The 17,722-nt window shown below is 43.1% G+C and overlaps 1 protein-coding gene across 11 annotated transcripts in view; it reads right to left on the bottom strand.

Moving 5' to 3' along the window:
• LOC108004244 (irregular chiasm C-roughest protein) overlaps positions 1–17,722 on the bottom strand; it is a 310,419-nt gene that overhangs the window by 134,307 nt on the left and 158,390 nt on the right. For all 11 annotated transcript variants that reach the window (XM_062087490.1, XM_062087489.1, XM_062087492.1 and 8 more), the window contains 2 exons: positions 15,320–15,656; positions 14,353–14,588 (listed from right to left, as the gene is read on the bottom strand). In XM_062087490.1, coding sequence (XP_061943474.1) covers positions 14,353–14,588; positions 15,320–15,656 — 573 coding nt within the window. The remainder of the gene's footprint in view (positions 1–14,352; positions 14,589–15,319; positions 15,657–17,722) is intronic.

Below are 17,722 nucleotides of genomic sequence, written 5' to 3' on the forward strand. Positions count from 1 at the left end.
TTCTCTCTCGAAAGAACAAACGTTCGGTGGACATTGTTTCGGAAGAAAAGGAAGAAGGAGGGGGAAATTGAGATTCGTTGTTTCGCGGATTAAATTAAGCGAGTAATTCGTCAGATCGTATCTCTCTTCACGTTCGATTAAATACTCCTTCGCCTGTTAATTATCCGTGCCAAAACTTTGGTTACACCTTTCGTTCGTTCGCCATAATCCTCCAACACTCGACGTTCAAGCGAACATTTTCTTCCCACCTGTAACCCAGATTAAATAGTTTCGCAACGTCCATCAACCCCGTCTCGAACTCCGTTAACTCGATCGATAAGAACCCCCACCCCATCCCTTTATTTCTATTAATTAGACCGCATCGAAGCGAAGTTTGCGTCGAAGAGGCGCCTCGCTTTCTCGCATTCGAGGGGAAATGCGGTAGTCTTTCGACGCTTCCGGAAAAATGGCGAAAAGAAAGGGAGAGGGGAGGAAGGGAAAGAAAGAGGAGAAAGAAGCCGAGCTCATCGCACGGTATCAAACAACGATGATTCGCAGCCCGTTACAAAAGACACGGTTATTGCGCGAGTACCCTCGGGTGGTGGAGCGCAGATGAAGTTTCCTCCCGCGGGAAGCCGGGCCGCCGCTTGCATTCAACGATCCGCCCGTAAACTTTGATCAGCGATGCTTTGCACGCGGCTAATCCGCTAATCTCTCACGTGCGCGCGATAAAACGGGCGCGGGAGCGTGAAGTGCGCCAAGGAAACGGAAGGGAAGAAAGCGGAAAGCGTTGAATGCGAATCCGGTTGCCGCCGCCGCCGACGTCGTCGAATGCGAACAAACGATCGGGAAACTGCGCGAGCAGATCGATTCTGATTGTTTCTAATTGGAAACGGGGCGAGTGTTTCGTTCGTTCTTTTCTTCTTCTTCTTTCTTTTTTCTTTTCTTTTTGCTCAACTTACTTATAGCAGCAGCTACGTGGCAATACGAAATCTATTTACGATCCTATTAGGAAATTTCATAATTTGACGCGCAAAGTTTGAAACCGTACTTTTTATTCGATTAAGGAAGTCGAGGAATCACTTTTTCACGGTTCGATATTTACCCGTCTGTTATCCTCCGAGCAGCAACGAGGGGGTGAAAGAACTCGCGCTCCAACCATCGGTTGATCACTCGTTACAACAGATCCCTGTGTCAATTTTTCAACGTTTCCGCGTCACGCCTCTGTATTTATCATTCTTCGTCGCATGGCGAATCATTCTCTGGCGAGAATCCCTTTTTGAGAGCTATATCTTACATCAACGGCGCGAGAGAAAAATCGACGATCGAGTGGCGAGCCTTCCTTGTCCATCGAAATTGCGAAAGGATGGATACAGACACGAAAAGAGAGAGAGAGAGAAAGAGAGAAATCTCGTGATTTATATCGTAATCCGTGGGAGCGGTGTCTCCTTTCGTACGTTGTCTACAGGCTTGAAAATTAACACCCCTCCCTCCCCCTCCGTACGACGATGCTTCCATTATCCAGTAATATTATTTACCTGCTTCCAATTTCCTGGTCAATTGATTCGGCGGTCTCTGGTGAAACGTGATTTACCACACCGTGGATTGGTATGGCTCCGTCGTGTGTCCATGCTACGTGGATCGAGTTGCAATTGCGAAATGATACACGCGCACGCGTTCCCTCCCAATTGGAATTAACCCCAGCGCGAAAGTATTCGCGGTATCCCCGGATTGGGAATTGAGTTGATAATGCGAACACGGTGTTCTTAGATTGTTGTGAAATTTCGGTTTGATACACAGCCATGGGTGGAATGGAAGAGATAGAAGAGGGGAAGATTTAAATTGGGAATCGAGAAGATTTTTCTGATATTCATTTAGCTTGGTGTTGATTAAATTAAAAGAAAGAAGTATCGTTTAATTTTATTAAGTGAATTTTTAGTGACTCGAACGAAAGACGTAAGAAATTTAATATAATACTTATCGAAGTGAAAAATTCTTGATAAAATTTTACGAAATTAAAAAGACTATCGACAGATTAGAGATCAATCGTCGAATAAAAGTCCACTCTCAAAATATCGTAGATTCGCTTCTTCTTCGTCAAAATTTCTAAAAAAACCTCCGGTTATAAACAACGAATTCGTCACAGAGACCGTAACACCGTCCGAATGGTGTTTTCCGATTTCGTTCGAAATCCTCCTCCAAATACGTGAAAAACAAGACTCGCCGTGTAATGACTTGGGATCGAGAAAGCCCGTTTCGAGAGAGGAGTATAATCACAGGGCCAAATCAAACATTGCCCACCACCGTCCAAGATCCTCCCTCCCCGTTCATCCACTCGAGGATGCAGAACATCCGAATCCTCGGATGAATTTTCGGGAAATTCATTAGCCGTGCTCCATGAAAACCGCGCGCTTGCGGGGAACTTAGCGGTTCGCCGGAAAAATAGCCCTCCGCCAGGCAAAGTTCTGATTAAAAGTTATGAACGGGACTACCGGGCCACTACACCGGTCGTGTGCACTTTATTTACGGGTTGCCGCGTAATTGGATTTCATTTCACCCGGGAAACTTGAATTTCCCGATCCTTTGTACCCGCGATCGCCACTCCGAGGGGAAGCTTAACTCGACGTTGAATCTAATTAAGAGTCATCGAACAAACCCGTGGAAAATCGCGGGGTTAATTAAAAACAATACACGCGAGATTCTTGAGTATTTTCTCTCCTGGGTGGGAACGAGATAAATATTCGGATTGCGTGGGCCTGGGATTTAATAGTTCGGGCGGGGATTGGAGTTGATTGCGCGGGGGAGCGGGTTAGTGGCGAGGAGGTTAACGCGGAATTTTTCTCATGTTCGTTTAACTATTTTAATTATGCGCCAGGTTTTTGCACAGGTTTAATGCACATGTCAGCGCGGTATTCGAGGGCCCGTATTCGATTTTCGATAAGAATTTCCGGATGTATCGGATGTCTAAACAGGTTGGCGAATCGATGGATCGGATTTGCCTTTCCCAAATTTCTACCCTCGAAGGAAAAATTCGATTTGTCCTCGGCGTTAGCGATCGTGTAATAAATTATCGATTCAAAAATTCGAGATCGGTTTCATTCAGTTGACACACAATGAGAATGGATATTTATTCAATTCCTCTTCCCTTTCAATTTTGTATTTAATATCGAACGATGTGTGATATTATAGTTTCTGAAAAAAGAAAGTTGGTTGAAGCGATAAGTATCGGCACGGCCGAGGAAAGAAGTTGGGGAAAAACGTTTGGTTGTATATGTAACGGGAACCCGGTATTTTACCTTGACCGTACTCGAGTGAAGTGAAAACAAGGTAAGGAAATGGTGAAAAGAGAACGAAGAAAATGGATGGTTGAAAATTAGTAGAAACGGGAGAATAACGTTCGATAGGAAACGGGAGAACTTATAAATCGCCCAACTTGTTAGAGTTGTTGTTTGCGCTCTTTACTCTTATCAATTACAAGCAACCCTCATTACGAACTTTCCTCTATCCACATACATCCTATACGACACGTGGCTCCATACTTTTCACGTTCGACCACGCGGTGGAGAATATCTGGATCTCCCTGTTTATTCTTCCCAAATCACGCATCTGACCACGCATCTGATCGCAAACCAGGAATAAAAAAATATATCCGCGCCACATTGTGACCGGAACGCAATCTCGGCCCAATGCAAAATTCGTCTCGGTCGAAGATTGCTTCCCTTAATCCAAGTTGGGAACATCTTATCGTTACGCGGATCTGTTTTATGACAACGAACCACCCATTACATAGCCCATTTCCTATTCACCCTCGCCCACCCTATTTAACCCCTCCCCTCCGTCCAGAGACTTTCCACACCCTGTGTGTGTTCGTGAATACGTGAATATATTTGCACACCCTGTGTGCGCCTTGTCGTTTGCCAGCTCTTCCTCCTCTGACCGCGACGTTGTATCGAGAGAAGAGGAAGAAAGAGAGAAAGAAAAGTTCTTGATCCAAGAGAAGGGTAGAAGGTTCTCGTTGATAAAACGCGAAGGCGAGGAGGAAATTGGCGTGCTTCATTATACGAAATCGTCTGTATAAAACGGGCATCATCATCGTGGAGGACCTCGTGTGGTGGTTGTCCTTGCTTGCAGAGATTCGGACCCCTCTAAGCGCCACGTCCATCTTGCCTCTTTTAAAATTGAACCATCGCCGCTCCCTTTATGAATCCTCGACTCCCTCGAACGAACATAAACGCGATGTTGGAGCGTGTTCTTCAGTCGCGCTTCGACCTCCCCCCATTTCACGATCGCGATATTACGATTTACCCGTGAGAAATTATTATGGCCAGGTTTATAACGTTTCCTTCCTTTCCTTTTCCGTTAAACTTTTAATTCGTGTTCAAATTTCAAATAATACGCACAATGGAAAAAGGATGATCAGGAAAAAAAAAGAAAAAAGAAGAAAAAATTGCAAGATTCATTATCGATAGTTGGATAATTCCGTTTATTGTGCCATAATAAACAAAATTTTCGAACTCTTGGATTGATTGGACGGAAACATGAGCGAGAGGGGGGGATCTTACGGTGAATGGTGAATGGTAACTGTTTCGATGTTTCGCGAATACAAACTAGGGTCGTATTATTAGTCGTTGGTCGAAGGGAAGTTCGAATTTTCGATTAGGGTCTTTGGGAATTTGAACTTTGAGCCCGGGTAGTGATTGAATGCCGGGAATGGAGAGAACGGGAATATGGAGTTATGGAGTTTCACCGTTGTTCCCCCTTCCCAAGCAAGAAATTCAGAATCGCGGCCGCGGAATACAGAGCCCGTTTCGATGGGTGAAACACGAATTACTGGGAACTCGTGCACTTGCGATCGCGACGATGGAAACTAAGGAAACGAGACAAGCAACTCCCTCGATGCTTTGTTCAACTCCCTCTTTCCGATTTTCTACCCTTGGAACGAAGGAGGGATTCTTTTGGTGAAACCTCTCTGTTGATCCAAGGGAAATAATATAAATACGATTATTTTCCCTCAAGATTGCCAAATATCGGTAAAGCAAATTCAAGGTGGTCAAATATTTCTTATGTTACATCCGTATATAGGTAGAAAAGTAAATTTAAATTTTGAAAATGCAGAATTTTCCCGAGGGAGAGGGATATCCGACAAAAATTACTTCTCTAGTTATCTTTCCAGATATTTCTTTTCAAGAATTGCTAAAATTCAGAGGTTAAAATGGGAAAGTTTAAAGGTTAGACAAATCTGCATAGTCAAATATTTATTACATGAAAAGTACGTGAAAAAGAAAAAACAAATCGGTATTCCGAGAATGTGGAAGTTTCTTTAAAGAGATTTCTGGCAACAGTTATTCGAAATATGTATCTTGTTGTAAGATTGCCAAAATCTGTGAAATAAGCAAATTCAGAGATTAAACTGTCTGCAAATCTACGTTATATCAAATATTTATTACACATAAGAAAGGAGAGCAAATTCCAATTTCGGGAATGTAGAACTTTCCTTAAACAGACGTCCAGACAACAATTATTCGTCAAAATATCTTGCCGAATCCAGCAGCTTTAAAATAAATTCAAAGGGCCAGACGCCCGGAAATCTGGATCGTCAAATATTCCCTAAAGGGAAGCAAATCCCGAGAAATCTCGAGGCAAGTGGAATAATCTTTAAAGAGACGTCCGGCAAAAATGATTATCTCGAAGGATGGATGGGAAGGAGTCGTGTAAAATGTATCTTGGCCAAATGGAGCTGTGCGGCAGGCTGGCGCAGCGTAGATTATAATCGCGGGAATTGCGGCCAGGCTTCGTCATTAAATCGCGTAGAACAGCAGAGATTGTTTCGCCGTTGTTTGCACGGCAACTGAACAAGCAATGAAACGACTGACCGGAGATAGTCAACTAATTATAGCGTTCCTCACGGGCCAGAAAACGGAACAATGTTCCGTGTATCGGGAGCCCCTGATCGCGCTTCGAGTCTACATTAAAGGATTTGCACGGTGAAACCAGTTAATTAACTGCCGCGCAATATCAATCACGGAGATTAAAGTCGATCCACGGTCTTCGCGATGATTCCTCGATGAAAGGGAATATTTCGTTCGATAAACGTTCTCGCGTACAACCTGTACATCGATCGATGGCTTACGTTAGGCCACGATAACCGTTCTACCGACTTTTACCTGCCAATTTCTCGAGACGAGAGTTTTGTTTTTAATATTTTATCTTTTTTCTCTCGTCGCGATTGACTCGAGACTGTTCGAGTGTCAAGATCCTGAGAGAAATTTTAAGTCGTACATTGACATAAATATTGGACGATAAATATAAACGACAGGTTTATATTTTTAATACGAACAAATATCTTTGAAATAAAGGAAAATTATTCGAGAGTGTGAGAAACGTTTAACGTATTCAACTTTTCATTTTTCTTCCAATTATTTTAGCAAGGATATAAACTCGAAAAAGAGAATTTACGAAGGATTTAGCCCTTAACGAATTCCTTACAGTTTTCCCTCTTTTTTAGCCGGACAGAGGATACAGCTCGAAAAGGGAATCCGTAAAGAAAAATTACAAATCCTATTTTTCTAATTCATGTATAATGTAACGCGAAAAGTAAGCTCACCAAGGATTTAATATTTTTCACTTTTAATCCTTCGCAAATTCCTTACACTTTTCTCCAACGCAGGGAGTATATCTCGAAAAGGGAAGCCACAAAGAAACAAAAATAATAAATCTCTGCTTTCATTAATTCGTTTACAATATAACGCGAAAAGGGGAAGTTTTAATAGAAAGGATTTAATATTTCTCATTTTTAATCCTTCGCTCTTCAAATTCCTTTTCGCTTTACAATCAAAAAAGAAGAAAAAGAAGAAGAAAAATATTACGAGTAATCAACGAAACGAAATCTCTCTTTGCGCAACACCTCGATTCAACCTCCTCCTCCTCCTCCTCCTTCTCCTTCTCCATCCAGTCCAGTCCAGTTCCGTCGGGCTGGAAAGCAATCAGTGGCCCAGACGAGCGGAAGCACGCAGCTTCTTCGACGAGCGTGTATCGTTGACCGGCGTTAAATGGCCGGAGAACGATAACGTCGTGCAACGGAGGAGAGTTGTCGGTTCGAACGACAGCCCTTCAAGTGCACCGTCGGCCGGAAGCTCGAGGTTATTGACTCGGCCGCCACTCGAGTTGGGTGGCGGTGGCGCGGCGAACACACGTTCGCACACAGGGATGCTCGGAGTTGTGTGTTGCGTTGTGTGCCGACCTGGGCGAAACAGAGACACGGATCGAAAGGGAGGAGGGGGTGGTTTGGGGCACGAAAAAGAGGATGGTAGCGGATAATGGAGAGACAGACGGCTTTTGAAAACGGAAATTTCTTCTTCGCATCGAGTACACGTGGTTTCGCGTGGCACGGTTGAAAGGACCGAGAGGACTCGCTCGCGATAATTAACTTTGTGCGCCGGATACTTTTGCCGCGAGAACAGACGTAGAAATTACGATCTCTTCGGCTCTCTTAATGGGTCGTGCGTCTTTCTCCTTCCTTTGGGAAAATATTCTTTGAACAGCAAAGTTTTGCGACGGATCTCTATCCAATTATTATCGAGAGAAATTGTATACCACGTTGGGTATTCGATATATCTTGCGGTGAGAATTATTATATCACCGATATGTATACGGTGAAGGGTTTTGATAATGGGATATGACAATGCGAATATCGAACGAGCATTTCTTATTCCGCGTACTACGACGTGATCAATTTTCTCTTCTGAAAAATATAAAAGCGAGAGAACTCTTTCCGATATCCCTTTGCACATGCGTTCATCTCTCTGATGATTTCGAAAAAAGTGGAAGGCACTTTGACTCGGCAATTTCTCCCTCTCGCACGACAGAGCTTAAGACGTGACGCATCTTGAAACTCGATAAAGTATGCACAATAGTTGAATATAGTTTGATATATAGTAAATGTATTAGAATGAGCAGCTATTTAAATTTCAATCGTTTCCAATCGTGAAAAAATCGCTACCGGGAATTCTGTTCGACTTTTGCTTGCCATTACTTGCGCAATGAAAAATTTACGCGTTTCGATCGATAATCGCGAAAATCGAAAATAATGAATTTAATATAAGAAAACTATTCGCGCGAGAGTATTCTGGACGACACAAATCTGATTATATAGATGTCTTGGACACGTTGGTTCGACGTATGTCATTATATCGCATCGATTGGACGACGTAACTATGCGAATGGTATAGAATTTAAACCACTAACCCGGTTCGAGTTAATTCGATCTCGACCCTGATCCATAAAACAATTCTTACAACTTTAATACATCCCGCCCCTTGCCTCCTCCCTTCCCTGGTTAAATATGCATAGAAACACGGGCGGGGTATTGCTGCATCGAACGAGCCGTTTAATCCAAACGATTAATTCGCATATGAGTCAATAAAACGGGGCACGGAAAGTCATTACCATGTCAACCGAGAAACGAGAGCGGAATGGAAACTCGTAGCGCGGCCTGACAAACGGTGATTGAAGGGATTGCTCATCGATACGTGAAATTAAACGGAAAATTATTACGTTACACCTGTACAAGCGTTGCAGCAAGGGGGCTTCGTAAAGGGGTTTCTGTCGGCGTTTAAAACCGGAAATCCAGTCGACGAAATCAAGTTACCATCGGTGGAGAACAGAGAGGAGTGCCGTCGTGAAACGGCAATGTTCGAGGTCAAACTCGAACGCGTGATTAAATAAGCTTTTTTCTCTCTCTCTCTCTCTTTCGAAGCGACAGCACGAACCGTATAAACGGAATACGTCGTTTAATAACCAAGAACGATCGATTCGGTCTCGAACGTTACTCTCGCGCGATTTTCGATGGCCTAGCTCGCGATTAACCGCGTCGAAACAGCGGGGGACACATCATTCGGTGTTTGGCGACTCCTGCGGTCATCATCGGCCGATGAAATTAAATTACTTTGGCCATCGAAGCAAATCCCCACGATTCCTCGTTGTTACCGATTTTTAAGGGGATAATCTTTGGATCTCTCGTTCGAATGTCAGGGAGTTTACGGAATCGATTGCTACTTTCTTCGAGGAAAACAAAATCGATTTTTCATTCGATGACAAACGAGAGTATCTAATCAATTCTTTCGCCGTCCATTTTTCTCGAGTGACTGTATCCACAGAGTTCCAGAGAGAAGTAACAAAGGCAGTCGAGAGTGGAGATCGAAGGGCATGAGTTATTAAAATCCTTGGACGACGAGGAAACGTGAGATTCCGAAACGTGAGCTGGCGCAAACGTGTTATCAAATTTTTACTGTCGAATGGCGCAGATATCGAACGAGATTCTGGAGTAAAAAATTTTTCTTATTTAAAATTTAAGTCCTTCTCGAGTGTGTTACTAAAGTACCACGCTGCTTTGCGCGAAACTAGAAGATAGAAATTGCAAAAAAATAAAAAAATAAAAAATAAGAGACCGTGGATCGAAACCACCCTCGACGAAGAAGAAAACTTGTAAGATATGGGATCGCGAAGATAGAGATGGTAAGCGATCGATGGAGGCCATTCGTGCTGGAGAATGTTCCATTAATTACGCGGAAACCTTCAGCTAATCAATGGGTAGTTAGTGGCCAATGGTTGGCTCGCATCAATAATCACTGGGCGACGCGGTAGTATAGTGCTGGGCTTTGATGCGCTAATTTACACCACCTGCATTAATGCCCTTGCCCCACTGGTCCGGAACGACGATTGTCTAAGTGCGTGTGCTATCCCGGGGCAGGTATGCGTAGGGCGCCGCGAACAAGACGATATATTACGATAAATGGTACAAATCCGTCGATATCATCCCTTATGATTCACGATTCGCATTGTTCTATTTATTTCCGAATTATTTTCGAATTAACAAGCGATTTTAATAAATTTCGTCAAGAACTATCGACAGTATTACCAACTTAGAGTGGCGAATACGCTCGTACCTAAGATTAAAAGGTATCCCGTATTGATAGGTAATTCTTCCAAGTAAAATAAATCTCTGACGAAAAAGATACGCACGAGTCGGACATAAAAATCCACAGCATCGAACGTTGCATCAAATTTTTTTTCTAAGGGAGCATTACGAGATTCCTTCGTAAAACGATATTCGAGGAATCTTCGTGTGAGAGATAAAACGGAAGACTGTCTCCTCGAGGAAGGAATTTGGAGCAAAGTGGGATCTTTTCATTCCATCGCCTGGCTAATATCTGATGCTCCGACCGTAACGAGAGACACAAAAGAACAAACCTTCCTGGTTACCTCGCAAATCCGTCTACTCTCCAAGGAAAAGCGCAATCACGGTAACAGCGCGCGATTAACCAGGGAACAATGGCGGGGTCCGAGGGGTTTCGAAAATTCGCGGCACGGCACAATGAAGCCAGTCCTATCCGCGCGGTGGGCTGCCTCCCTCCCTCCCTCCCTTCCTATCCTATGCTATACTTTTCAGTCTGTTATAAATACACCGTGTAAACGTCTCGGTGACACTCGGCTCCGTTCCCTCCGTCGCGCTTCCGCTCTCGAGCGGTGACAACGGAGGGAACAATGAGCCGACCCCACCGTGCAAACTTCATCTTTTGTCCCGACGCACCAGCAACGGGCGGCAGAACGAGAAAGAAACCAACTCTCCCGCTCGGTTTACGACCGAAACAATACTTTTATCTTTTCGAAATTCGTCCTCGCCCCGATCTCGAGACAGCGGCGGTGCCGACCCGTCTAATTAGATTTCGTGAAAGAGAAGGAGAGAGAGAGAGAGGGAGAAGGAGGGAGGAGAGATTGGTTAAATAGTTGGACACGTAGTTAGTCGTTGTAATAAAGCGTTGAAAAGGGAGAGGAGAGCGTGTGAAAGATTAATAGAAATTCGCAGAGTTGCGTCGCGATGCTCGTTTAATTAACCAAAAGGCGAGGTTTTGTGATGGTGTCGTGCAGATACCTATGAGCGAGACTATTTTGCATTGTAATTTTTGTTTCGTGGCGCTGTATACGTGGCTGACTTTAGTACTTTAATGTAAATGCTCGTAAATGAAATGCGTGTACACGCGACATTATGGATGGAATATTTAGCGATGTTTACGAATTTTTGTTACTCTCGTTCGTTGAGGGTTTGGACGAGATATTTTCGCTATATTTTGGGGATAAAATCGGTTTAACTGCGATGCAGTTCGTGCGAATAGTAATCGTGGTGTAATCTGATGAAAGTTACACAATTTGTATAAATAGATCGCAGAAAGAAAGTTGTTGGAAAGATATTTTTTTGTAAAAACGTTTGTATCGTCTTAGCACGAATTACATCAAGGATTTTTCTTGATACTTGATTAAAAATTCGAGTTTTGTTTGTGTATAGAGAAGAATCTTTAGTGGTAATCCGACGAGAGGGAAGGATTAACTCGTGTTGCTCGTTATTCTGCATTAGCATACTCTCCTTTTGACCATGTTTATTGTCTAATGAAATTGATGTTGTTAGCGGCGGTAATGTATTGCGAGGGAAGTGCGCGAACAGTGGAATACAATTGCGTTTCCTCTTTGTTTCAAACGAATTGAAATTGTTCGACAATCGATGTCAAAGTTCGTTTAATCCAAATGACACGTAATTATCGTGTTATTTCTATTGATTATTGGTTAAGTTGGAAGAAGGAAAAGATGGACAAATTTCGCATTAATTCCGCCCAATGTTTCCCTTTCGTTCGTTTTCGCCATCGCAACAAGCCGGCAAAGAATCCTGAACTGCACTCTTTTTTCTTTTTTTTTCTATAAAAATAAAAAAAAACTCTGACTACGCCGTCAAAGAACCGAGTTTCTAATTCATACAGTCGAGCCAAGCGGCTCAGAAGCCTGATTCCTCGACGTCCCTTTGCGGAAGTTTAAATAATACCAGCTTTGTACGTTGTGCATCATCCGCTCGATCGGCGTTTTATTGTCGTCGGCTCGTCGTCGTGAAATTGTACAAAGAATCTCTGAAAGAAACGGGAAAAAGTATAGAAGAAGAAGAAGAATAAGAATAAGAAGAAGGAGAGAAGGAAACTTATAAAGAGCGGTTCCTCCGTTGACGTCCACGCGAATCGATGGCCATTATAATGCAAACCTTAGAAAGTCGAGCCGTAGAAAGAAGAAGGAGAGTGGGCTGGAAGGGAAAAACAATATCGGTTGGAGTGTTCGCGTGGTGAACGTAAGTGGAACGAAAGCGGAATGCCACGAATTTCGTTTGCGTGGTTTCCATGATGGAGTTTGACCGGTGGACCGAAGCGAGCAGTATCGGCCTGGTCTGCTCCGATAAAGGAGAAAGCCCCGATATTGGTCGGACAGTGGAATGCTCCCCCCACGCTCGTGTCGGACAACAAGATTTCTCTCCGCTACCTTATCCCAGCCTCGTCAGCCTTATGGACCGAGGTGGGTGGAGGGAGGGAGAAGAAAAAGGCGAGAGGACAGATCGAGGGCGAGGTTAAAAGGAAAGTCAAGGGGATCGAAAGATTGCGATTGGAACAAGTACCGTTAAGCGGCAATGGTCTTCCCCGTTGTCACGATCAGACACGCGTGTGCACCGCCTCGACTGTCCTTGCCGAAGGAACAACCTGGTAAATTGAATTTCGGCTGGAATGGAAGGAGGAGGAGAAAAAGTGGAGAAGAGACTTTACGAGGGAGTCGACGAGGCGAGAGAGGCGAGCACAGGTGTCGAGCAAAGGGGGAAGAGACTAAGGAAGATGGAGGAGCGAGACGTCCGTTTCCTCGCGATTCACCCATTTAATCGGCGCGAAGAGTGCGAAAACAAGGGGAGCGTGTTATCGAGCGCGGTTAAACGAATTTGGTCCGGGAATACCGTCGGTAAACACGAAAGGAAGAGAGAGAGAGAATTCGGTTCGGATGGAATTCGCGGCCATATATTTCTACCGCCTATTCGTCGGATGAAATACGGAGAATTCGGCATAAAGCAACCGCATAAAACGCGCATTATTCTTAACGTTTTTTTCCTCGGGCGTAAATTCAGCGAATTTATACTACGAGCAAATCTATCCCCATCAGACGCAGAACGACGTTACCGTTTCCAACCGTCGCCTTCCACTCCCCCGCTTCCTTCTCTTTTCATAGGCGGACGATGAACCGGCGGTGGAATTTCTCCGAGGTGCACAATCACGGATCGCAATCGGCGGTTATCAATCGCCTTTTCGATGCTTCGTTTCGAAAATTTCCACAAGGAAAATTCGACGATTTTTAACGAAATTCACATTAATAATAAATCAAAAGAATCGGTCGCCTGTAATATTTCGAATCGATTTCGAGGGATCGTTGGTAAAACATTATTCTGAATTATCTCTCTGGCAAGATGGGGTTCGTCGTCGACCCGTCCGTTCGAGATGGCCGGCGCGCGAGCGAAATTAAACATCGGCGCGCGGATGACAAATAAAGGGGGCGAGAGGCGCGACGGTCGGACAGGAAAAAGGGGTCTGGCCTGGTGGCAGCGAGAAATAAAGGAAAGGCCTGTCCTTCGCGCGGCGAGCAACCGGCGAGATATTAAAAACAAAAAGTGGGCCGCGTGGCGGCCGGTTCATTTGAAACGTGATTCGAGGGGGTTGAAGAGAGGATTGAAACGTCGTCATCTCTCCCCCTTTCCCCCGCATGCCGCATTGTTTCGCCCCGTGTACGTGCGTTTCGACGCGCGAGACGAGCGACACGGGTTCGTTCGTTCGTCGATGGGAAAAAATGAGCGCGAGAAGAAAATATTTGCGACAGATGCATATTCATGCGGTGTCACGCTCTTGTCCCCAGCAACAAATGATTAATATGCATACGATTTTTGATCATTCCTGGAACTTGGAATTTTGTGGAAAATAAGTATTTCGACGAACAGAGGTGACGTTTTGAAAGGGATTAAAGTTTGATTGTTTTTACGAGGTTGTTGTTCCCGGAAAATTGATTACACGTAACGATAAAACGGTTAGCTTTGATGTTTTATAATACGTATTAATTTTTTACCCGATACGCGATATTGTTTGTGCAAAGTGTAATTTATATTTCAGTCCGACTTTTTTTCCCCCCCTTCCATTATTTTTCTCGTACTCTCTGTTCCACGGAACGGCAAATGAATATTAATATTTCGCATTATAATTACGTTGGATATTTCGATTTCTTCTTCCGCGCGAGAACACGGATGGAGCACGACGAGGAACAAAAATTTTTTACGCGTTTCGAATACATTTTTCCAGCCAGGTTTAAATATTTGCGAATCAAAACGCGGCGCAAAGACCACCTTTAACCTTAATCCCTAATAATTAATATCCAACTTGACACACTTTGGCGCCGAGATCCGCTTAATATTTATAATCGCTGGCAATTAACAACGCGCTTTATTAAATATTTAATACAGCAACAACGTTTACTCACCGAGGACGACGAGCTTCACAGGCCTGCCGGAAAGTATTTTCCCTTGGTCGTCCTCGAGCCTGCAACCCCATATACCGTCGTCTTCTAATCTGACGTTGTCTATGTGCAGCGCGTCAGTCATGGAGTCGCCGATATATCTATGTCCAGTCCCGCTCATCTCCGTCCTCGTGTTGATCGTAATCATATCTACAGGACTTCCCTCGTGCAACCATGTCGCTGGCCGTATTCTGTAGCTCCTAACAAGACAATTCGTGCCAATTAGAGAATTAATTCGGGATATATACGCCGATATAGATCTCGAGAGTTCTCGAGTTTGAGATTGTCGGGACAATATCGACTTCGACTACTTGCTGACGCTACTTTAAATCGAATCTTCTCGTTTGCGGGGAGGAAACAGGAAACGAAGGTGTGCCAACGATTACACGGATCTCGATGATTTTTCGAAAAAAAAAAGGGGGAGAATTGAATTTAAGAAAATGTACGTTTTTTTCGTCGATAGAATTGATGATCGATGATGAGATTGTTCGTGACTTTTCAATTAATTAACGTTTTTCTGTGGAAATATTTTTGTCGTTATATCGTGGAATAATATTGATTTGTTTAAACAGAATTTAAATCAAATTTCTTCTGCGTGGAATGGAATTACCAGAAATTGAGAACAGATAGATAAAGAAATAATAATAATTATTCGTATACTTTTACCGTAATAATAAAATTTATACAATTTAATCTTTGACGATTATTCCATAATTGGCTGAATTCCGGATCGAAATTATTCATAGCTTGATAAATATAACGACCCCGATATTTAAATTTATTTTTTCCCTATATAAAATTTCCTGAGAAAAATCACTTCTCCGATCTATATTTTCCACGATATAAATTCATCGTCGCGCATAGAAGCGCGATAAATCTCGTCATATCCGCTCGTGCGGATTTGATTGGTCGATAAAGATGGTTAAATTACCTGACCCCGGGCAACAGCAGCCTCGAGTAATTTTCCTCCAGCTCGCACGGTAGTATGACCTTGCTGTGAGGTTTCACCACCAGTTCCAAGGGTGGCTTTGACGAAGCGGCAGCTGTATCTAAGGTGACTGGAACATTGGTTGTAGCGGAAGAACTGGTAGACCATAAGTCCTCTTCGGGGGCTAAAAGGGCCGCGGGCTGCGCCACCTCGTCCGACAGAGAAATCAACGTCGAGCTGGACGCCGTTGTGCTGGTGGTGCTCGTCGTGGTTCTTCTAGCACGCCGTCCACCCTCCTGTCTGCTGCGAAGGGTGAAAACACCGGCCTCGTTCACCGAGCCTGCAATGCCAAACGAGACACCATCGTGATTAATATTCTATTACTTGATATTCGATAAGATAGAAATTGGAGATTGCACGATTGTTTTTTTTTTTTTTTTTTTGTTTAAAAAAGTTTGGAATATTGATTTTGTGACGAATGTTTAATAGATTCGTATCGTTCTTTTCCTTTGCCGAATGATTCTTATTTAAAAAGAAGTTTAGAAGCGCGAAAGTTTGTTCTTTTTCTTAAAAAATAAATAAATGTAACAAATTCTAAAATTCATCTAGCGATTTGCTAGATCTCGGATCTTTCGAAGGTTATTTAAGAAGAAAATTTGTGAACGACAAAGTATATTATGGAGGCTTTTACGAAGGCTTGATTGATTGATGTCTTCGTGTAATAAACGTCATTACTTTATTTTATCAAATTCGAGAACCTAATGGCCCTAACGCAATCCCGAAACTCGACAAAGCCGTAAAATAAACGACGTTCCACGCGAGCAAAGGCACTTCTTAACTAAATGGTGTTTCCAACGGTCGGTCGATTCTCCCGAAAACTGTCTATCAGGTTCGGTAGACCAAGGCTGCCCGGGGAAAACTAATTATGACTTCGATGGACCGCAAATAGCTATAACTATCCGGCGCAACTAAGGCACCTTGTCGACCCATGTCTACTCATCCTCTCCTCATGACCTCGTAAACTATGGAAGAGCCTAATATTTATTGCTCGCCAAACGATGACAAGATCAAAACACGAAACTTTCTCGTCTTTTTAACGAAATGCGCCTTTTATACAACAATCTTCGATCACATTTCTAATCCAATTAAATTTTTGATCGTCGATGCTGAGATAATAAATATTTCTCACAAAAAATGTAATTCTATTTCTATTTCTTAGGGCAAAGCGCTTTATATTCCATCCCGTAATTTCAGTAATTTATTTGAAAAATCAGTGAAATGGCAAGAAGTCGAAAAAACTTTTTTCGTGAATATCGAAACGATCTTTGGACGAGTGCAATAATTCCATCGAACTTCTAAGATACGAACAAACGAATCGTGTTCCCGCGAAAACGTATACCATCGCGACCGTCGGTTATGCACCGACACCGGACTGGATGTTGTTCGACGTTGATATATGCATTATTCAGGCCGTGTATCTATTCATTATTCATGTCATGATCAATGGATGTCAACAGACCACGATCTGTATCTGGACAGAAAGTGAAAGCACTCGCTGTCGTTCGGTCGTGCGCTTGCGACACGAAGGTGCCGATCAGATTTTACGAAACGAAGGAACTCGACGCACACGCACGCACGCACAGGCACAGCTCTCGTTACAATAACACATTATAGTATCGTCGCTTTTGTTTGGTCAACGATACGTTGACGAGATAATCGGCCAATTGTAGCGTTAATCGGAGTTGACGTTTGAATTGTATAGAAATTGAGCATAGTATCGTCGTATTGTTCAATCTCGCATAATGATCAACGTATTACAAGTTGAAAAGTGACATAATTCGAAAATTTTAGAAAAGCTTGGAATAATTTTGAATCTAGTTGAAAACCCGATTACAAGATTCAAATACAATTATTATGTTATACATATAATAATGAAATTCGGATGATCATTTCGATCTTCTCTTTTATTATCGAGCGTCCCTTACGAGATTGGGAACTAATATTTTCGAGAATATCGTAGTTTTGGAACGCTATAACGGTTTATTTTCAGAATTCTGTAACATACTTCGAAAATGGAAGTATTTCTCTGAATTCTCTACGATGAAACTCAATAGTTCCCGAATTGTGGAACGCGTGGTATTAGGATTGTAGATCAATTTTTGACCCATAGTGGAAAACGATACAATATACCCCGATATATCGATATTCGAAAATTCCACGGTGGAAAGAATTATTCAAAAAAAAAAAAAAAAAAAAAAAAAGAAAAGAGCGGATTCTTTGTTACAGAGATCGATTAATGGTGGATTTCGGGGGGCGATAGGGGAAAAGGGAGAGGCGATAAAACGCGTCGCGATAAAAATCGATATGAAATCGCGTATCCACGAAGGAGCCCCGTTATCGATAAAT

Source organism: Apis cerana, linkage group LG1, assembly GCF_029169275.1.
Source record: "Apis cerana isolate GH-2021 linkage group LG1, AcerK_1.0, whole genome shotgun sequence".
Classification (NCBI taxonomy): domain Eukaryota; kingdom Metazoa; phylum Arthropoda; class Insecta; order Hymenoptera; family Apidae; genus Apis; species Apis cerana.